The 16,498-nt window shown below is 38.6% G+C and overlaps 1 protein-coding gene and 1 long non-coding RNA gene across 5 annotated transcripts in view; one reads left to right on the top strand and one right to left on the bottom strand.

The window, feature by feature from the left end:
- CAMSAP2 (calmodulin regulated spectrin associated protein family member 2) overlaps positions 1–11,064 on the top strand; it is an 82,898-nt gene extending 71,834 nt beyond the window's left edge. For 2 of the 4 annotated variants that reach the window (XM_040072579.2, XM_040072577.2), the window contains 6 exons: positions 983–1,119; positions 1,635–1,855; positions 2,902–3,001; positions 4,947–5,062; positions 6,338–6,456; positions 7,795–11,064. In XM_040072579.2, the coding sequence (XP_039928513.1) occupies positions 983–1,119; positions 1,635–1,855; positions 2,902–3,001; positions 4,947–5,062; positions 6,338–6,456; positions 7,795–8,100 (999 nt within the window). In that variant the 3' untranslated portion in view covers positions 8,101–11,064. The remainder of the gene's footprint in view (positions 1–982; positions 1,120–1,634; positions 1,856–2,901; positions 3,002–4,946; positions 5,063–6,337; positions 6,457–7,794) is intronic. The other 2 variants (XM_040072578.2, XM_040072580.2) reach the window with 1 other exon arrangement.
- Positions 11,065–12,720: 1,656 nt separating this feature from the next.
- On the bottom strand, positions 12,721–15,628 carry LOC120756484 (uncharacterized). The gene is made up of 4 exons (XR_005702159.2): positions 15,541–15,628; positions 15,295–15,444; positions 14,816–14,964; positions 12,721–14,372 (listed from the first exon to the last, which is right to left on the bottom strand). It is a non-coding gene; the product is annotated as an uncharacterized LOC120756484 (long non-coding RNA).
- Positions 15,629–16,498: the final 870 nt, after the last annotated feature.

Here is a 16,498-nt window from a genome sequence, read left to right as displayed (position 1 = left end):
TGGATGTTGCTGATGACTGAAGTCAAAGCAGATGGTACTGCAACTCTAAATGTGCTTTTGGACTTGATTCATTTGGCATCATAAGATTCTACCATATTGCAGTTCTGAGCATGTCAGAGTATCCCTTTCCATTCATAGTTATGGAACAGTGCTTGGAGGTCTTGGTGAGGAAGATGCATGCTGAATGTAGATTTATTTTTAACATATGTTTTGGTGATCTTGATTAAAGGTGCTCACATCTGACTCTCACTTCCCCACCTCACTCACAAATTTAACTAAAAGTTTTTGAAGTACGTAACAGCCTGCATTTTTAAAAATTATTCACGTTTTTGAATTGCACTTTGTAGAGCCTTTTTCCCTCTCTCAGCTGGCTGGGGAATTGTAGTCTGTTGAGGCTCCCTTTTGAAGTTTGTATTTGGGAGCATTCCTTGGAGACTTTTTATTAAAGAGCTGTATTCAGACAGGCTTTTAACTATAATGCATATTGTAAGACAGTGGTCTAGACTTATTTCTGTCTTAGAATACCCCAAAATTTTGTATCATGTATCTAGATGGATCTAGCTTGTCTGGAAACATTATTCAGTTCTAACACAACACCTGGCTTGCTCAGAAGTTACTTTTATATTGTGCATAACTATTGGGGTTTGTGCTAATTACCTTCATGTTCATACATGTAGACTCTTCTAAAGCTGAAAGAAGTTGTGTATGTTATGTGAGATCTGACTCGAAACTAAAATATCTCACTTAGCAAGTTTTCTCATATCAGTGTTGAATTTTGTTTAACTCAGGATGGAAAAATTCCATTATGAAGTTTTTAGGAGTTGTAAGAAAAATCTTCAAAAATAAACTTATTCCAAATACTGCAAGAGTATGTTAGGATACCCAGTGTACAGAATTAAATGTCTACTGACTTGGCAAAATCAGTTGCTGAATTTCGAGATCTCAATATTTTTTGTGCTTTTCCTTTAAAAACGGTTGCTAGGATGATCAAAAGGCAGAAAATGATATGGCAATGAAACGAGCAGCATTGTTGGAGAAGCGTTTGAGAAGGGAGAGAGAGACTTTGCTTCGAAAGCAGCAGCTGGAAGCAGAACTAGAACACAAGAAGGAAGAGACAAGGTAAAACTACATGTCCTGATCCAAATGATCAGTAATGGTGAACATAAAAATGTCTGGTTTAGTTAAAAGTGTAACCTACGTGTCAAAAAATTACGTCTTCATATCCAAGTTATTTCCTGCTAGCGGCAGCTGTGCGGAGTAGCCCAGCTGGCCCTGCAGGACAGCAGGTGGCATCATCTCTCAGCCTGGGAGCTGTGCTGGCCTGAGCACAGCTCCTCCGAGCACCGTTCTCAAGGAGCCTGTATCTCACAGGGCTCTCTCTGCACAAATGCACAATGTTCACTCTGTTACAGCAGTGAAGCTCATAAACCTGCATTTGGGTTTATTCGTAGCAATGTCTCAAAAAGTTTAATCTCTCTGAAAATTATAAAAAAAATTTAAAAGCAATCGTCTCTTGCTGGTGATTGAGAACATTAAAGTTCCAAAAATCTGATGCCTGTGTTGTCCTCACTGTGCTAGCTGAAATCCCTTATTTGAAAAGTTTCTACTGCTGAATTTTTTTGGTAATTTTTTAGACGCAAAACAGAAGAAGAACGTCAGAAGAAGGAGGATGAACGAGCACGGCGAGAATTTATTAAGCAGGAATATATGAGAAGGAAACAACTGAAGCTTATGGAAGACATGGATACTGTCATAAAGCCACGCTCCCTCTCAATCAAACAGAAAAAGCCACGTCCAAAATCTATTCATAGGGATCATATTGAATCACCTAAGACACCAATCAAAGGTCCCCCAGGTAACAAATGTTTCTGTGGAAAAAGAGTCTGTTCATGCTAAAACACCAGCTTGGGTTTTGGTCCTAACAAGCACGTGCGCTTATGAGTGAGTTGTGTTAAATTGAAGCTGCACGTGTCCAAACTGGAAAGCAAAATTTGGCATAGAAATGGAAAGATGAAAGTCACTTACCTGCTATGCATGCATGCATATATCAACAAACAAAAATGTTAGCTCTGAAAACCCAGTGGAGGGACAAATATGTGTTGCAAGTTTCACGCACACCCATGTTTCCTTCACTAATCTCTTCTTGCACCTGTAGAGCTAAGAATGAATAAATGTTGGGAGATAAGAGATAAATAAATAGGTAAATAAATAAAATGGTGACCATAAGATAAGAATACTTAAACTCACACAATATGGACAAAATTAAAATTCAAAAGTTACTTTCATATTTCATGGGTTTTTTCTATTTTGCTCACCAATTGCATGTATTGTTAAGAACAGAGCAACACTAACCATGTGGAACAGCTCAGCATTCTTTTAGATACAAAAAAACCTTGCGTTAATGTCTGGAAGAAATATTGTTAATTTACATTTAGAAAAAATAACCAGATTGCTCAGTGATCCTTTTTGTTACAGCCTCCTCTACCCTTGTTGTTGTGCCACATTTTCTCTGGCTGCTTCCCTCCATCTTCTAGTGTAATTTAAAGTATTTCCTTAACACCTTCCAGGAATCCATCCCAAGCTTTAAATTAAGCTCTCTTAAGCTGTCTTTCAAGAGGACTTATTAACTTTAATTGCATTCTTTGATTTACAAAGTGCCAATATTCCCATGTCTGTGCATCCCATTAGTGCTTCACCTGAGCCCATTCCTGGTGGCTGCCAAGGGCTGGGTGTCAGCAAGGGTTTACATGAGGTGCAGCACATATGCATGCAGGTATGGCATGGATGGGTGTTAGTCCCATGTAGTAAAGCTCTTACTGACTTTCAGATGCTGGTGTTGGTCTGATGAACAGACTCTCCTACTTGCATAGGTTTATGAGCTTCAACTTTGTTTTTATCCAGGTTCACAGCTTTATCGTGTTTTTTCAGTATCTAGTCTTTCATTGGCATCGCTGAATACAGGGGACAATGAGAGTGTGCAGTCAGGCAAGAGAACACCAAGGTAAAGCTAAAATAACCATTTCATTTAATAAAATTTCATAATCAGCTATGTAAAACTAGCATGAATTTTTTAGAGGTTGTGTATATATTGTGTAGTCCTAGAACAGGTATGTTTTCCTCATTTGAGACGTGGATAGTTTCCACTGTCAGACATTCGGGAACCAAGCCATGATCATTTGTTTTGCAAATTTTACCATGTAAACCAGTTGGGCAGGTATAAATGAGGTCAAAACAAAATGCTGTTCACACAGCCTCTTTAATTCACCCGCTTCTATCCAAGTCTTAACCTGTGGATATTTTACTAAACCTGTACACTACGTGCAACTACATAGCTGCTTTTCTTTTTATTAACATAGAAGTTTCTTTGCTGTTTGTTTTTTTTTTTTCCTTTAGCAGATATACAGGGAATTACTGAATGCTCACAAGAACTTCAGCCTTTTCCAAACACCCAAATTTATTTTACATTAAAAACCACCTGATAATAACAGAAAAAAATTTAAATTTTCTTAATATAAAACCTGTATTATCATTTAGAGGAAAATTACTATTTCTGTGAACTACTTGATAATATTCAGACAGATACTATTTTCTTTGTATGAAAAAGAAATGGGGGGAGAAAGGCAAACTAGGAGAAGGGGATTGATAAGGACTTGTACATATTATGATAATGCATGTCATGTCTTCATGGCCACTACACATTCATTATTTATCAGCTCTGACAAACCTGCAGCTGCCTTCAGTTGACTTCTCAATTACTTTGATGTCTCAAGAACCAGCCTTCTAGTTATTACATTAGAAACTTTCATAAATGATCCAATTAGCCTAATATCTGTTGTCATCTCTTAAAAATTATCACTTTTAATTGAGAGGGGGATTTCTTCCAGCTACATTAGTTACTACAAAAGGCTTGATGCTGCTCATCTACACAGGCTTTGCAGGAGATGACCCTGGTGTATGGAGCTGGAGTTGTACAGTGCTGTACTATGCTTGTAATAAGCAGTACATCATCCTCAGGCTTTGGAGTTGTTTAGGGGATTGAAACATTTAAAACATTATAAAAGCAATAGATTTGAAAGAATTTTCACTGTCTTTCCAAACCCATATTGTCACCTTGTCCTCACATCACCATTGTTTTTGATGATCCCACTGAGAATCTCAGTGATACATTTGTCACCTTCTTCATGCAGGTGCTAATCACAAAAGGTGTAGGATATATTGTAAATTGAATTTTCATCTGTTGCTGATTTTATTGAAAATGAGCATGCAAAAAAAAATTCTATATGATACCACTTTTTTCCTTATTCTGTGCCTTTTTCTCACTTAGAAAACTTCTATTCCAAGCTGCAGATTTGACTGGTTTTTGCAGTAGCCACAATCAAAAATATTTTAAATATCTTGTAATAATTTAGGAAAACTTGATGATCTTGTTTAGACCTTTAAATACAAAATTATCCACATTTGAGTGCAGCCTGAAGAATTACAACACCAGAAGTCATTGCTTGTGAAAACAAAACATAGAAGGGAAATTGTTTTGCTGTCTTAAATACAGTAGTTCTCACTACCAGTTGTTGCAATCATAAGTATAAATGAACTAAATTTTTGCTTCATATTCATCATTCTATCAAGAACTGGTTTGTTCCCTACATGAGATAACATTGGTTTGGCCGGTACATGGTAAAAGTAACACAAATTTCTGCTTAGTAATTGTTTTTCACAACCAAGAACATCTGTTAGGTTTCTATCCCTCAGATGTAGCCCAAAAATTAACATATACCTCACCAAGAGACCAACTTCTTGCATCACTCGAGAGGCACTAAATATTGTGCATTTAGGTTTATAGTTTATAATTCAAATCATTGTGTTCTACCTTGCCTTCTTTTTATATCAGAAGGCTTCCCAGCTGGACATTGTGAAATTTTTTAATAGATTTTAAAACTAATATTTAGGTCTGAATCTGTGGAAGGATTTTTATCTCCAAGTCGCTGTGGTAGTCGGAACGGAGAAAAAGATTGGGAAAATGCATCTACAACTTCTTCAGTCGCCTCTGCTACAGAGTACACAGGTCAGTGACAACAACAGTCAGAAAAGTATCTGCCTATTAATGGTTCTATGCGTAAAAATGTTTTCAGTTACCTTGATTCGGCTTCCTGAAACTTGATTGAGTTTTACCCATCAAAGTAGAGGGTAATAATATAATGTTAACATTTTAAATCCAAAATAAAAGTACTCAATAGCATTTGTGGTAACACAATAAACTGCAGTCAGGCTCAGAATAGCACATGGGCTCACACATCATTCTGTACTTCAGCAGTGTCTCTAGCAAGGCACCAAGCGTTCATATTTCAACTCAATTTAGACTAGAGTTACAAAATTCAAAAACCAAATTGCAAGAGCAAAAAAATCTTCTTAGCAATGCAAATATATTCTGGACTATTTGTTTCCTAATAGATCCTTTGTTGCTTATTAAGAACTTCATGATCAGACTACTAATTCTTTATTATATTATGAATCAAATAATAATGGTATCTTCCTCCCTTTCCTCTAACTGTACCACACGTGATACTGCCAAGACCTGGCATCATCAGGATCATAAAAGCTCCACTTTTGCCAACCTAATACCACTTTCTTTGTGAGAAAAGTAGCATAAGGTCAAGTATTTTCTAGGGTTTTTCCCCCAATGCTTAAACAAATTGAAATTTAATCTTAAATTTAATTGGTGGTTGTACATTATTTTCCTAATTGGTATTCGTGTTGGTTTTTCTTTAAATGGTCTTGACCCAAGTACCTGTACATTTCTGAAACTGAAACGGGAGATTTCTCCTGCAACCAGATGAAACATTTTACAGACAGAATAACCTGTCAAGTGTAAGGCCAGATCTTTCATCCCTGGTTTTGGGTAAAACATGTCTGGAATTCCAAAGAGGACAGACAACAGTTACTCTAACCACTGCATATGACTTATTGTTCTACCATGCACCATTGAAATCACAGGCATAGGGGAAAAAAAAAAAAATAAAAAAAATATCTCTCCTGGATAACTGAAATTTTGGTTAGAAAAAGCAAAATTTTTTACTGTTCATAGAAGAGGTCCCCTGAGAGAAAAAATATTTACCAAGGGTGCCAATATTAATGATTTAATAATGAAAGACACATTTGTAAGTAAATTCAGTGACAGCTGAATGACATTTTACTTTGTGAAATTTGTAGTCTCTAACCTTATTCTGTATTATTACTGGATATGTGCATGCAAAAGTTCCACACCAGAAGTTCACACCATTCAAAGTAACTTTGTTGGCATATTGATTAATTCAGCTTATTTGTCGTTCCTTTTGCATAGGACCAAAGCTCTTCAAAGAACCCAGCGCTAAATCCAATAAGTATATAATTCAGAATGCACTGGCACATTGCTGCCTGGCTGGAAAAGTAAATGAAGGTCAAAAGAAAAAGATCCTGGAGGTAAGAGTATATTTCCCCTAAAAGCATAAATACCCATGTCAAACCAAAGTCAGGCATTTTGGAGACTCTAAAGCAGAAATGCAGATATTGAAAGGAAACCTCAGAGATTATGGCAGCAATCAGTGAAGGGATTGAGTAACTTCTGTGACTTGCTTCCTATGTAGGAAGAAAGGTTCTCCAGTGCTGTAGAAACAAGAGCTGTTACTTTGTACATGCAGCACAGGAAGCTCCAGTTTCCAAGCAGAAGGGCAAATTTGGGACTTTGCACTACAGGAAGGTGCCTTCCAGGCTTCTCTCTTACACTGCTATAAACCTTTCTGAAGGTGCACAAATACTATAAGATCTCAGGGACTCTGTGTTTCCAGGCAAAAGGAGTAACACAGAATCTGAGCCTTGAGAGCAACAGGACTGTTAAATTTACCAAATTGACAAATTCAATTTACAAGTGTGACAAATACAACAGATTAACTGATATCAAACCTCACAGACACTTGGAATCCAGACTGAATTTCATTTCTGGAATAAATTTCACAGCAGTTATTTCTTGCCCTTTCTTCTCTTGGCAATCCTTCTGCATCCATGTCTAGATGCTGCTTTCTGTGTCTTTCCAGGCACTTTTTGGAAATACCAAGTCAGAAATCAGGACACACTCTCGCAGTTTAAGTAACTGGGAGCAAAATGACCCTCAGAAATCCCAGAAGAAAAAGTAGCTGCAAAAATGTCCTGCATAACTCTAGGATGATGCATACATCACTTGATAGAAGCTGTATGTGTTCAGGGCATATGTCCCATAGAAGGGCTGTTAAGGAGAATAGGAATCTGAAGATTTCAGCTAATATAGAGCTTTTGTTCAATACATTTTAACTGACTTCATGGTTTGACCAAGCCTGAGTGGATTTAGCGATGATTGAAATTCCGTTTTAGCACCAGAGGATCTTTCAGACATACTGAGACACATGTCGTTTCCTGTTCCCAAACTTGCAAGTATTAGGCTAAGTTGATGAAATGGATGATGAAAAGAATTTTTATTTGGTCTACGAGAAGACTTTTGGGATGTCTATTCTTGAGGTACAGCTGAACAAGTATAGCTGAAATTGTCTAAATAAGTTCAGTTTTGGTTGAGATGGTTATCTACCCTATCAAAATTCACATAGGTGAAGCTCAGCAAATTAATGATTGAAAATAAGGTCTTTTAGTGAACAGAGTTAGACATAGGTTTCAGCTCTGGTAGAAAATTGATCCAAAATTAAATCTTATGAATGGAGATGTTTTCTAATTACAATGTAAAACTCATATTCTGAATGTTTTTCTTTCTTTTTCTCTCTCTTTCTTTTAAAGGAAATGGAAAAATCTGATGCCAATAATTTCTTAATCTTGTTCCGGGATTCAGGCTGCCAGTTCAGATCTCTGTATACGTACTGTCCTGATACTGAAGAAATCAATAAATTAACAGGAATAGGTCCCAAATCTATCACCAAGAAAATGATAGAGGGACTGTATAAATACAACTCCGACAGGAAGCAATTTAGCCACATACCTGCCAAAACTTTGTCTGCCAGTGTTGATGCAATTACCATTCACAGCCATTTGTGGCAAACCAAGAGACCAGTAACTCCTAAGAAACTCTTACCCTCCAAGGCATAGTAGATGGGGAAAAATTTGCTTGAGACAATTATGATAAACTTGCACTTCATCTTTACTGCCTATAGGAAATAGATTTCTAGTTGCCAACAAGACTCTTAGAACTTATAACTGGACAGCGAGTTCTGTTATCATGTCCAACTGGAATGTAAACACAGTGTTTAGGAGTGCAGAAGATTAACTCTTAGGTGAATAATTATGAGTGATTACAGAAATGTTTGACTTGTGTGGAAATCTGTATGTGCTAATGCAACATATAGAGTATATTTGCTCTGTATTTTGATTAGATACACTGAAGCACTGAATGTTCCTCTTTAGTGACTCAAACATTTTTTTACATCTGTTGCCTTATATGTTTGTATTTGTGCTTGTCTTGAACTATTTTTCTTTCACTAAAGAAAAACTTCTTAATATTCTCAATAGCATAGAACTTTGCATACTGACTTACAGTAAAGACTAAATGATAAATTGTATGTCACTGAGTAACAGCTGAATGGGTCTGTTCTCCAAGACCCTTACTGTGTGCTGTAACAAAATCAAGATGATTCATTCCCCTGTGTATTTATAATTCTTTTTCAATTAAATAGTACTGATTTGCTTATAAACTAAACAGTAAAGGAAAAACCTTTGAACTGCTTGAAGTTTCCTTCAAATGAATTATTCAACAACTCAGGGTAAAAGTGATGCAATTATTTCTGTTTCAGTAAGTTGCCATCTGAGATGTCATGACTGACCGTGTGCATGTTCATAACACCAGTAAAACTCAAAGTAAAAAGTTTTAGTAGGTCTCTGAAATGGTTTAAGCAAATGTGCATTCATTGCTTTGCACTGTTCCAGTTGGAGAAGAGAGCACAAGGTCAGGTCCTGCTTCTTCAAGGAAGGAGTAGGAACTCATGAAACATTCAGAACTAGATCCCTGATGTTGCCTAAGAGAGCACTAAATATTCAGAAGAATCACAGAATTCACTAAGTCACAGATCTTTGAGAAGTCGTGTATCCAGTTCCCATTGATTTTAAGATCCAGGCCACTTCCTGCCTTCAGACCTGCCAACTCAGACTTGAATCAGTTTTCTAGGGAATAATTCTGATAAGAATCTTCAGTGTGTCTTGGTAAATTGTTTTCTTGACACTAACAGGTGATGTCTTGTGACACAGCAATTTTTAAGTACATATGGCAAAAAAGCCTAACTGACATTTCAGTAAATCTATAACGTGACCATTTGCAAAAACAAACTCTAGGCATATTTCAGTATTATTTATAAAGGGCTGCATTTTATTTCAAAACAGTGTTTGATTATTTTATAAATCACTCTCCCGTTTCAGTGTTTGTTTCTCTTATAATTTGCTTTTAACATAGCGCTGTTCTGGAAAAAAAAGAAGAAAACACAAACTTGAAGCCTCCCCTAAATCTGTGGCTATTTTGATAACATCGTACACCAGAGAATTTGTTTGGGGGGGAGGGAAATCTCATTCTCAGGAAAAGACTTGAATGATTTGTGATTCTGTTCTGTTTCAGTGTTGTGACAACTCCATTCACATAAGACAGTATTGTGCTATAAGTATGTAGTCCATTCAGTTTCATGGGAGACTAAAATGATGTTCGTGTTTCTCTCATTAAACTGCTTTGAGAGAAACTGCCTCACTACTACGATGTGCTCATTTACTTAGAGAAAAGATGCACAGGAATGAGATGTCATTAAGTAGTTTAGAACAGTACTTTTTTAAATTATTATAAGGCCTTAGGCATCAGTGCATCTGGATTATAAACACTTTCTCAAAAATGCTGTCAGTTTACTGTAATTTATGTTCTTATATTTATGTATATTTGTTAAAACTGTAAAAAAAAAGAAAAAAACACTTTAAAATACATGTTTAATATGTATGTGGCTCAAAACTATTTGTGGTTAGCTGATTCCTATTGTTTGCATGTATATCACCAGGATATGTAACTCTTATATTTCAAGTGTATACATATTGTGTATATAGGATATAAATAATATTAAAAAGGGGGGAAAGAGGGTTTGCACATTCTGCCTGTTAGACACTTCCTACAGATACCATTGTAGGAACATCTTGAATAACAATATGAAACTGTGTATAATATACAGGGATTCAAGAAACCAGGAGGTTGGAATTAACTGACACACATATGGTGAATAACTTCAAAAGAAGTTTTATCATGGGAGGCTTTTTATTTCTAAAATCTGTTCTATGATTTAACTGAAGATTTGCAACACCATAAAGACACACGCATCGACCTAATCAAAGTGAGCTTAAATACGTGACAGGAATTCTTTGAGTCATTTTAAATATATCTGAATGTATTATGAAATTTGCATTTGTCAACAGGTTCAAGATTTGTGCAATGTCTAAAAGTAGAATGTGAATAATGCAGTTGAAAATTTCATTGCTCGCAGTATAAGGTTTTACTTAATACAGGAAAAGTAAAGCTAGAGATGCTTTTCCTTTTTAAGCCTGCAAATTTTCTAATTACAGTGAATCTTTGGTTGGGATCATGTTTAAAAAAAAGAAAAAAAAAAAAAAAAAAAGAAGAAAGAAAGCAAGCTTTCCATAAAGGCCAGTATTTATCACTGACCTTTCCAGAACACACTGGTGCTTTCATCAGGGGTATTATTATTGTTGCTACGACTGAATTGCCAAACTCTCATCTTAGTTTTTGCAGCAAAATTTCATCTTCTAACAGTCATAATAGCTACTGATTTTTTTTTTTTAATGTTAGTATGACTGTTAGTTTTTATTATTTGGCTGTTTAAAGCCAAATTCAGCTATTTAATTATGATTTATTGGGCACTGTTGAAAATTGTACAGTGTATTGTGTGCTTACTTGTCCACTTCTATGGAGCATAGCTTCCATATTTTTTCAAATGCTGTGCTGTAAAATATTGTCATTGCTACTTATGTGGTACAGTGTAGTTTTTCCTTTCATTTAAATAAAAGCATGGCACCGAAATAACCTTTTTTTGTTTTCTTGCTTACCTCTAAATATAAACTAAATTTATAAAATGTTCACATTAATGTTTAAATCTTGTTTCTTCTCATATTTCAGCAATGTGAAAATTGTAGGAAATATGCACCATTACAATTCCTTCTTTTGTTTCCCATCTTTGGTCACACTTCCATAGATAATCTAGATTTCTGATGTTGTCAGAGGAAGGCTATTGAATAACTGAATAGGCTTCCTATTCCATTCATGAGGACAACAAGGTGTCACCCTCTTCTCTTCAGAAGTGGCTGTCACAATTTTAAGTCATCTGATAAACTTCTGGGCTCTGGTTAGCTTCCATTTTTCCAAAGCCACAGAAACTTCCTGCTCAGGTAAAAAGGTTTGTTTCAGACAGAAAGGTTGTCAGGGTGAACTGAAGTCTTGTCTTTGCCAAGGTACTGTATAAAGCATGTGTGTGAGTTCTGGTGAAATGGTTTGTACTTGATAGTGATGCTATCTTGAAGAGAAACACTATCAAAGAAATGAGGGGCCTCTTCCAGATTTGGAAGTTAGTAATTTTTCCAGTCCAAATCCTGCGTTTTTTGGAGTTTGGTGTCATCCTGCTGGGTTGCAGAGTAAGAGCAAGGACTTGCTGAAAGTGGCCATGACATCCCTGCACTGTCAACAGGCACACTGGGTTGCTGGGCTACCTTACACAGATAAAGAATCTCAGATTTGCAGAGCTGTTTGAAGGATAACTTCAACAACACCAGCAATTTGACAGTAGGGCTTTTAATGCTGAATTGAAAGCTACTGTGAAAGAAAATTAATAGCTTTCCTCCCCTCGAACACTGGTTATGTTTGAGCAGTTAGTTCCCTGTACAGCATCACAAACAGGCTGACACAAGCAAGGAATTATATTGCAACACAAACACACAGTTGCACCCAGTAAAGCTATTTTTTTCAGTGGTGAGCCAAACTCAACATTTTCATCTAAAAACAGCCTTTGTTTAGATCTGCTTTAGAACAGACTTTGGTTTTTTTCTATCTTTTGGCAAATAGCACTGTCCCTGAGAAACTTCAGCTCATGCCCTGTTTAATCTGACATAATATGACTGTACTGTGTGCCTGCATTTGTACAGAATTTCCGATTCTATAGTGCTGCTGTGGGATCTGGTTTAGGGAGTTCTGCTTGGAACAGGTTTCAGATCGATTGCCACACAAATGTGATGCAAAAAATAGCTTTGTTCCTCAAATCCAGCTGTACTGGTCACATCCATGTCAGGTGTCTTTTTTCCAACAACTTATTAAAAAAGGGATAAACTACAACTATTTAGAGCTCTTCAAATAGCAAGTTAGCATTTCTTTGCTGCCTTGCTATTAATTTAATGAGCTGAATAAGCAGCTTGAAGAATTGTGGCTGTAAAGATGCATCTTGTCAGTCACAGCCCTTTACAGATGCTTTTACATTTTTTTAGCTAAATAAATGAAAAACAACAAAAGGAAATAATCCCCTATAAGCACTCATATTCCAGGTGTTTAACATGTACATCTTTGTATATTTATAAGCAATTTATTTTTAAAAGCAATCTGTTCCATTTAGGTAAAAATATATTTGATGTGTGTTTGTATAGGCATACATACAGACTAACACACATTTACCTTCAGACTTAACCTGCTTACAGAATAAAAAATACATGTTTTATTTAGACAACTACAGCAATGAGTCAAACATGGTAGGGAAGTTACTCCAGCTTATTTCCTTCTAGCAAGAAAGAAAAACACCTCTTAACCTTGAAACCACTGCTAAGAGGTAAGGAAGCAATCTACAACATGCACATTTCAGTACAAAGTCTTTGGAAGATGGAGTTATTTTAATTAAATTTCTGAATTCAAGGATAATGCTGATGAATGCTAGACAGAACTGCCACTGATCAGAAGACCTAGTAACCACCAGGATTCAAGAAAGGACAGAAAACAGCACAAATAAGGTAAGCAGTCACTGGAAAAAAAAGTTATTTAAAACTTTCTTCAAACTTGATGTATAAAATGCTTAGGGGTAAATAAGTATTTCATTATCCACTGACAAGTTTGTTTAAGCAAGATATGAAAAGATGTTTTTCACATGTGTTTAAGTTTGCAGTTAATGGTATGTGAACTTCATGGAGACATACTCAGTAATATCTATATGTACTTTTATGTGAGAGTTAATGGAGCTTTGCAGAAAGACTGAAAGCTAATATGGAGCTTTCCATCACAGCAGCTCTGTCTTATTATTTCTTCATCATCAGTGATCTAAATGTCTGCAGTACAAGACCTGGCAAGGCCCCACAAGCCTGCAATTATTTAAATTACTTGAAGCCAGATTATACTTGGGCTCAGTATTTTTCTTGTTTAAGCTACCTGAAACTGGAGCTATGGTGCTGACATAAAGGATTCTATAGATTATGCAAGAATTCTGTTGAATTGTCACCTCAAAGTTCTGGAAATCCTTTTTTGAAATGAGTAAAATCTTTCAGAATAAAGCTTTGAATGCACATTTTTTTTTAAAGTTTTTACAAGAAAAGATTTGTAAACACATAAATATAAAATGTAAGGAGTTGAATGGCTCTGTTACAAGTACAGAAAATTGGGATTGGCCCATTTTTAGGGCCAACACCGAATCAGCTGAATTGGGGGGGAATCCCAAGGACCATTGAGTCCAACTCCTGGCCCTGCACAGGACACCCCAAGAATCACAATGCCCAAGGGCACTGTCCAAGTGCTTCCTGAGCTCTGTCAGGCTGGTGCTGTGACCACTGCCCTGGTGTGCCAGTGCCCAAACACCCTCTGGCTTAAAAAGCATTTCTTCATTATATCCTAAACTTCCCCTGACACAAATTCAGGCCATTCCCTTGGGTCTTGCCACCGTCACCCCAGAGAGATCGGTGTCTGCCCCTCTCTTCCCCTCACAGGGAAGCTGTAACTGCACTGAGGTCTCCCCTGTTTCCTCCAGGCTGAACAGACCAAGGGACCTCAGTCACTCCTCATGGCTTCCCCTCAAGGCCCTTCACCATCCTCGTGGCCTCCTTTGGATGCTCTCTAACAGCTCAATGTCAGTGTTATATTGTGGTGCCCAAAAGTGCCCCCAGCACTCGAGGTGAGGCTGCCCCAGTGCAGAGCAGAGGGGACAATCCCTTCCCTTGCCAGCTGGTGATGCTGCTCCTGGTGACCCCAGGACAGGGATGTCCCTCCAGGCTGCCAGGGCACTGCTGGCTCATGTCCAGCTCACCATCGAGCAGGACCTCAGGTTCCTTTCCACAGTGCTGCTCTCCAGTGTCTCATTTCTCACCTGCAACATTTGTAAAACAGTCACACAATTGCTGTTTTCTTTCCTGAAGTGCTCCGAGCGCAGACTGCAGCGCCCTGTTTTGTCACTAGGCAATGCAGATCTCCTCCTCCACTAATCCTGATTTTCAAGCTCTCCAAAACCCACACCCAACAGCTTTGCTGTTTGTGGGAGTTACCTTCTTTGCAGTAATGAGTGGGGAGTTCAAAGCAAGCTGAGACATCCCAAACGTGTTTCTATGCTTAAGTAAAGAGTTGCAAACAACCAGAGAACGAGATCTGCCATGGGCTCTCTTCCCATAGAATGCTACTACATGTCTCTTCACCAAAACGTAATGATAGTATGATTGCCCCCCAAAGCAGGGCCACCAACTACTGCTATTCTTCCATATTTCTTCCTGATAGTTCTTGAAATCTCTTTCCAGAGTTTAGGAATTTGCTGCATACCTGTGAAAGGGCCAACATTCTGTGCAGGAAACGGAATAACATAAAATTCATAATTTTCCTTTCATGTCCGTAAGTGGGAAGAAGCTTTATCTTTCTTGCCATCCAGTCTCACAGATTTGGTCTCAGGACCTCCACTGAAAATACAGCTACTGCACAAAAGATTAGTAAACTGTAAAACCACTCTAAAATCAAGATTAAATTTAAAAGCCTACATGTGTTTACCTAGAATTTTGTAGGTTAAATAAAGTTTTAAATGGATTTTTTGTATCTATGCTCAGTTAAGTTATACATACCACTCAGTTTAGGCAATTAAGGTCATCTTGTTTTTCCACACTCCCTCCGATTTATCGTTTCTGCTGTATCATATGTATTGGAAAACAGTTTCATTTCTATAATTACGTTTTCCCTTAAGCAGCACCTTCAAAGGCAACTAAGCAACAAGTAGCTTTGGAAGTAAATAGAAGTATTCATTGTTTTACCAGCAAATCCATATTCCTGGGAAGTGAAGCTGGGACTTGAACAAAAGGAACCACTGAGTTCTACACTCCTTGCACATGCCTGGCAGAGTCACGGCTGTACAGCCAGACACACTCCTCGCTGGACAGCCTTTGGGACATTTGTTTGTATTCCTGTTCAGAAAGGAGAGAGAAAAAATAACAGGTTCCCCTCTGCCCTTCAGCAGATCCTCAGCAGAACAGTTAGTAAGTAGACTTGACCTCACTGACATTTTGTGAATGTGACAGAGAATCCAGTTCAGCTTCAGTCAAATCCCTGACAACCTTCCCTGGATCTCTGATGTGTGGTACACATGCCTAATTAAGAAAAATAATAAAATAAAATATCGTGCATCAGCTTGTCAGAAAATTGCCACCATCTCCATTTTGGCAGGGCCTGCCAGGGCACTGCAGTGTGCTCACAAGCACCCTGTCCAAGTGCCGTGCTTGCATTTTAACATCTCACCACTACACCTAAACACCGAGCAAGCTTAGTGACTGTTCACCGTAATGTCTCTAAGGTGCCATAATCTTTTGACAATTACAAAAATGTAACTGAAAGTCAAATTAATATGAAAACATCTTCATAGAACACGGGTAGCACACACGCACACGTAAGATTTCTGTAAAGAAGGCATGCTTCGCTCAACAGCCTCAAGAAGCAGATGACTGCATAAGCACACTAAAAAATCCCTGGCTGACCTGAATCGCGGCAGCACCTCACGCAGTACTTAAAGGTGCTGCCAACGAGCCTTAAGGCCGCGCCGCACGAGCAGAAAGCCGGGCGGTGGCAGACGGGCAGTGCCGCTCCTGCCCTGCCCGAGCGTTCTGAGCGCTGGGAGCCCCGGGCGCGTCGGCGGGCAGGTGACGGCTCGGGAAGCCCCGGGAACACGGCCCGGCCGCCCTCTGTGAGGTGACACCGGGCTCCGGGTGAGTGTTCCCACCGGCAGGGACGGGCGGGGGCGCGGGGGATTCCGCCCTTGCCGGGCGGCAGCCGCAGCCCCGCCCGGTCCCGCCCCGCGTTCCCTCGGCGCGGGGCGCGGCCGTGCCCGCGGGGCGGGCGGCTTCGCCCCGCCGCGAACAAAGCGGCCCCGCCCAGCGCGCCCGCCGCCATCTGTCCCTCCCTCCCTCTCTCCTCCCGCCCCCGCGGCGGGGCGGCTCCGACCCGCCCCTTTTGCTTTCCACTTCG

This window comes from Hirundo rustica, chromosome 9 (assembly GCF_015227805.2).
Source record: "Hirundo rustica isolate bHirRus1 chromosome 9, bHirRus1.pri.v3, whole genome shotgun sequence".
In the NCBI taxonomy this organism is placed as follows: Eukaryota; Metazoa; Chordata; class Aves; order Passeriformes; family Hirundinidae; genus Hirundo; species Hirundo rustica.
This window is presented reverse-complemented; position numbering and strand designations above follow the sequence as displayed.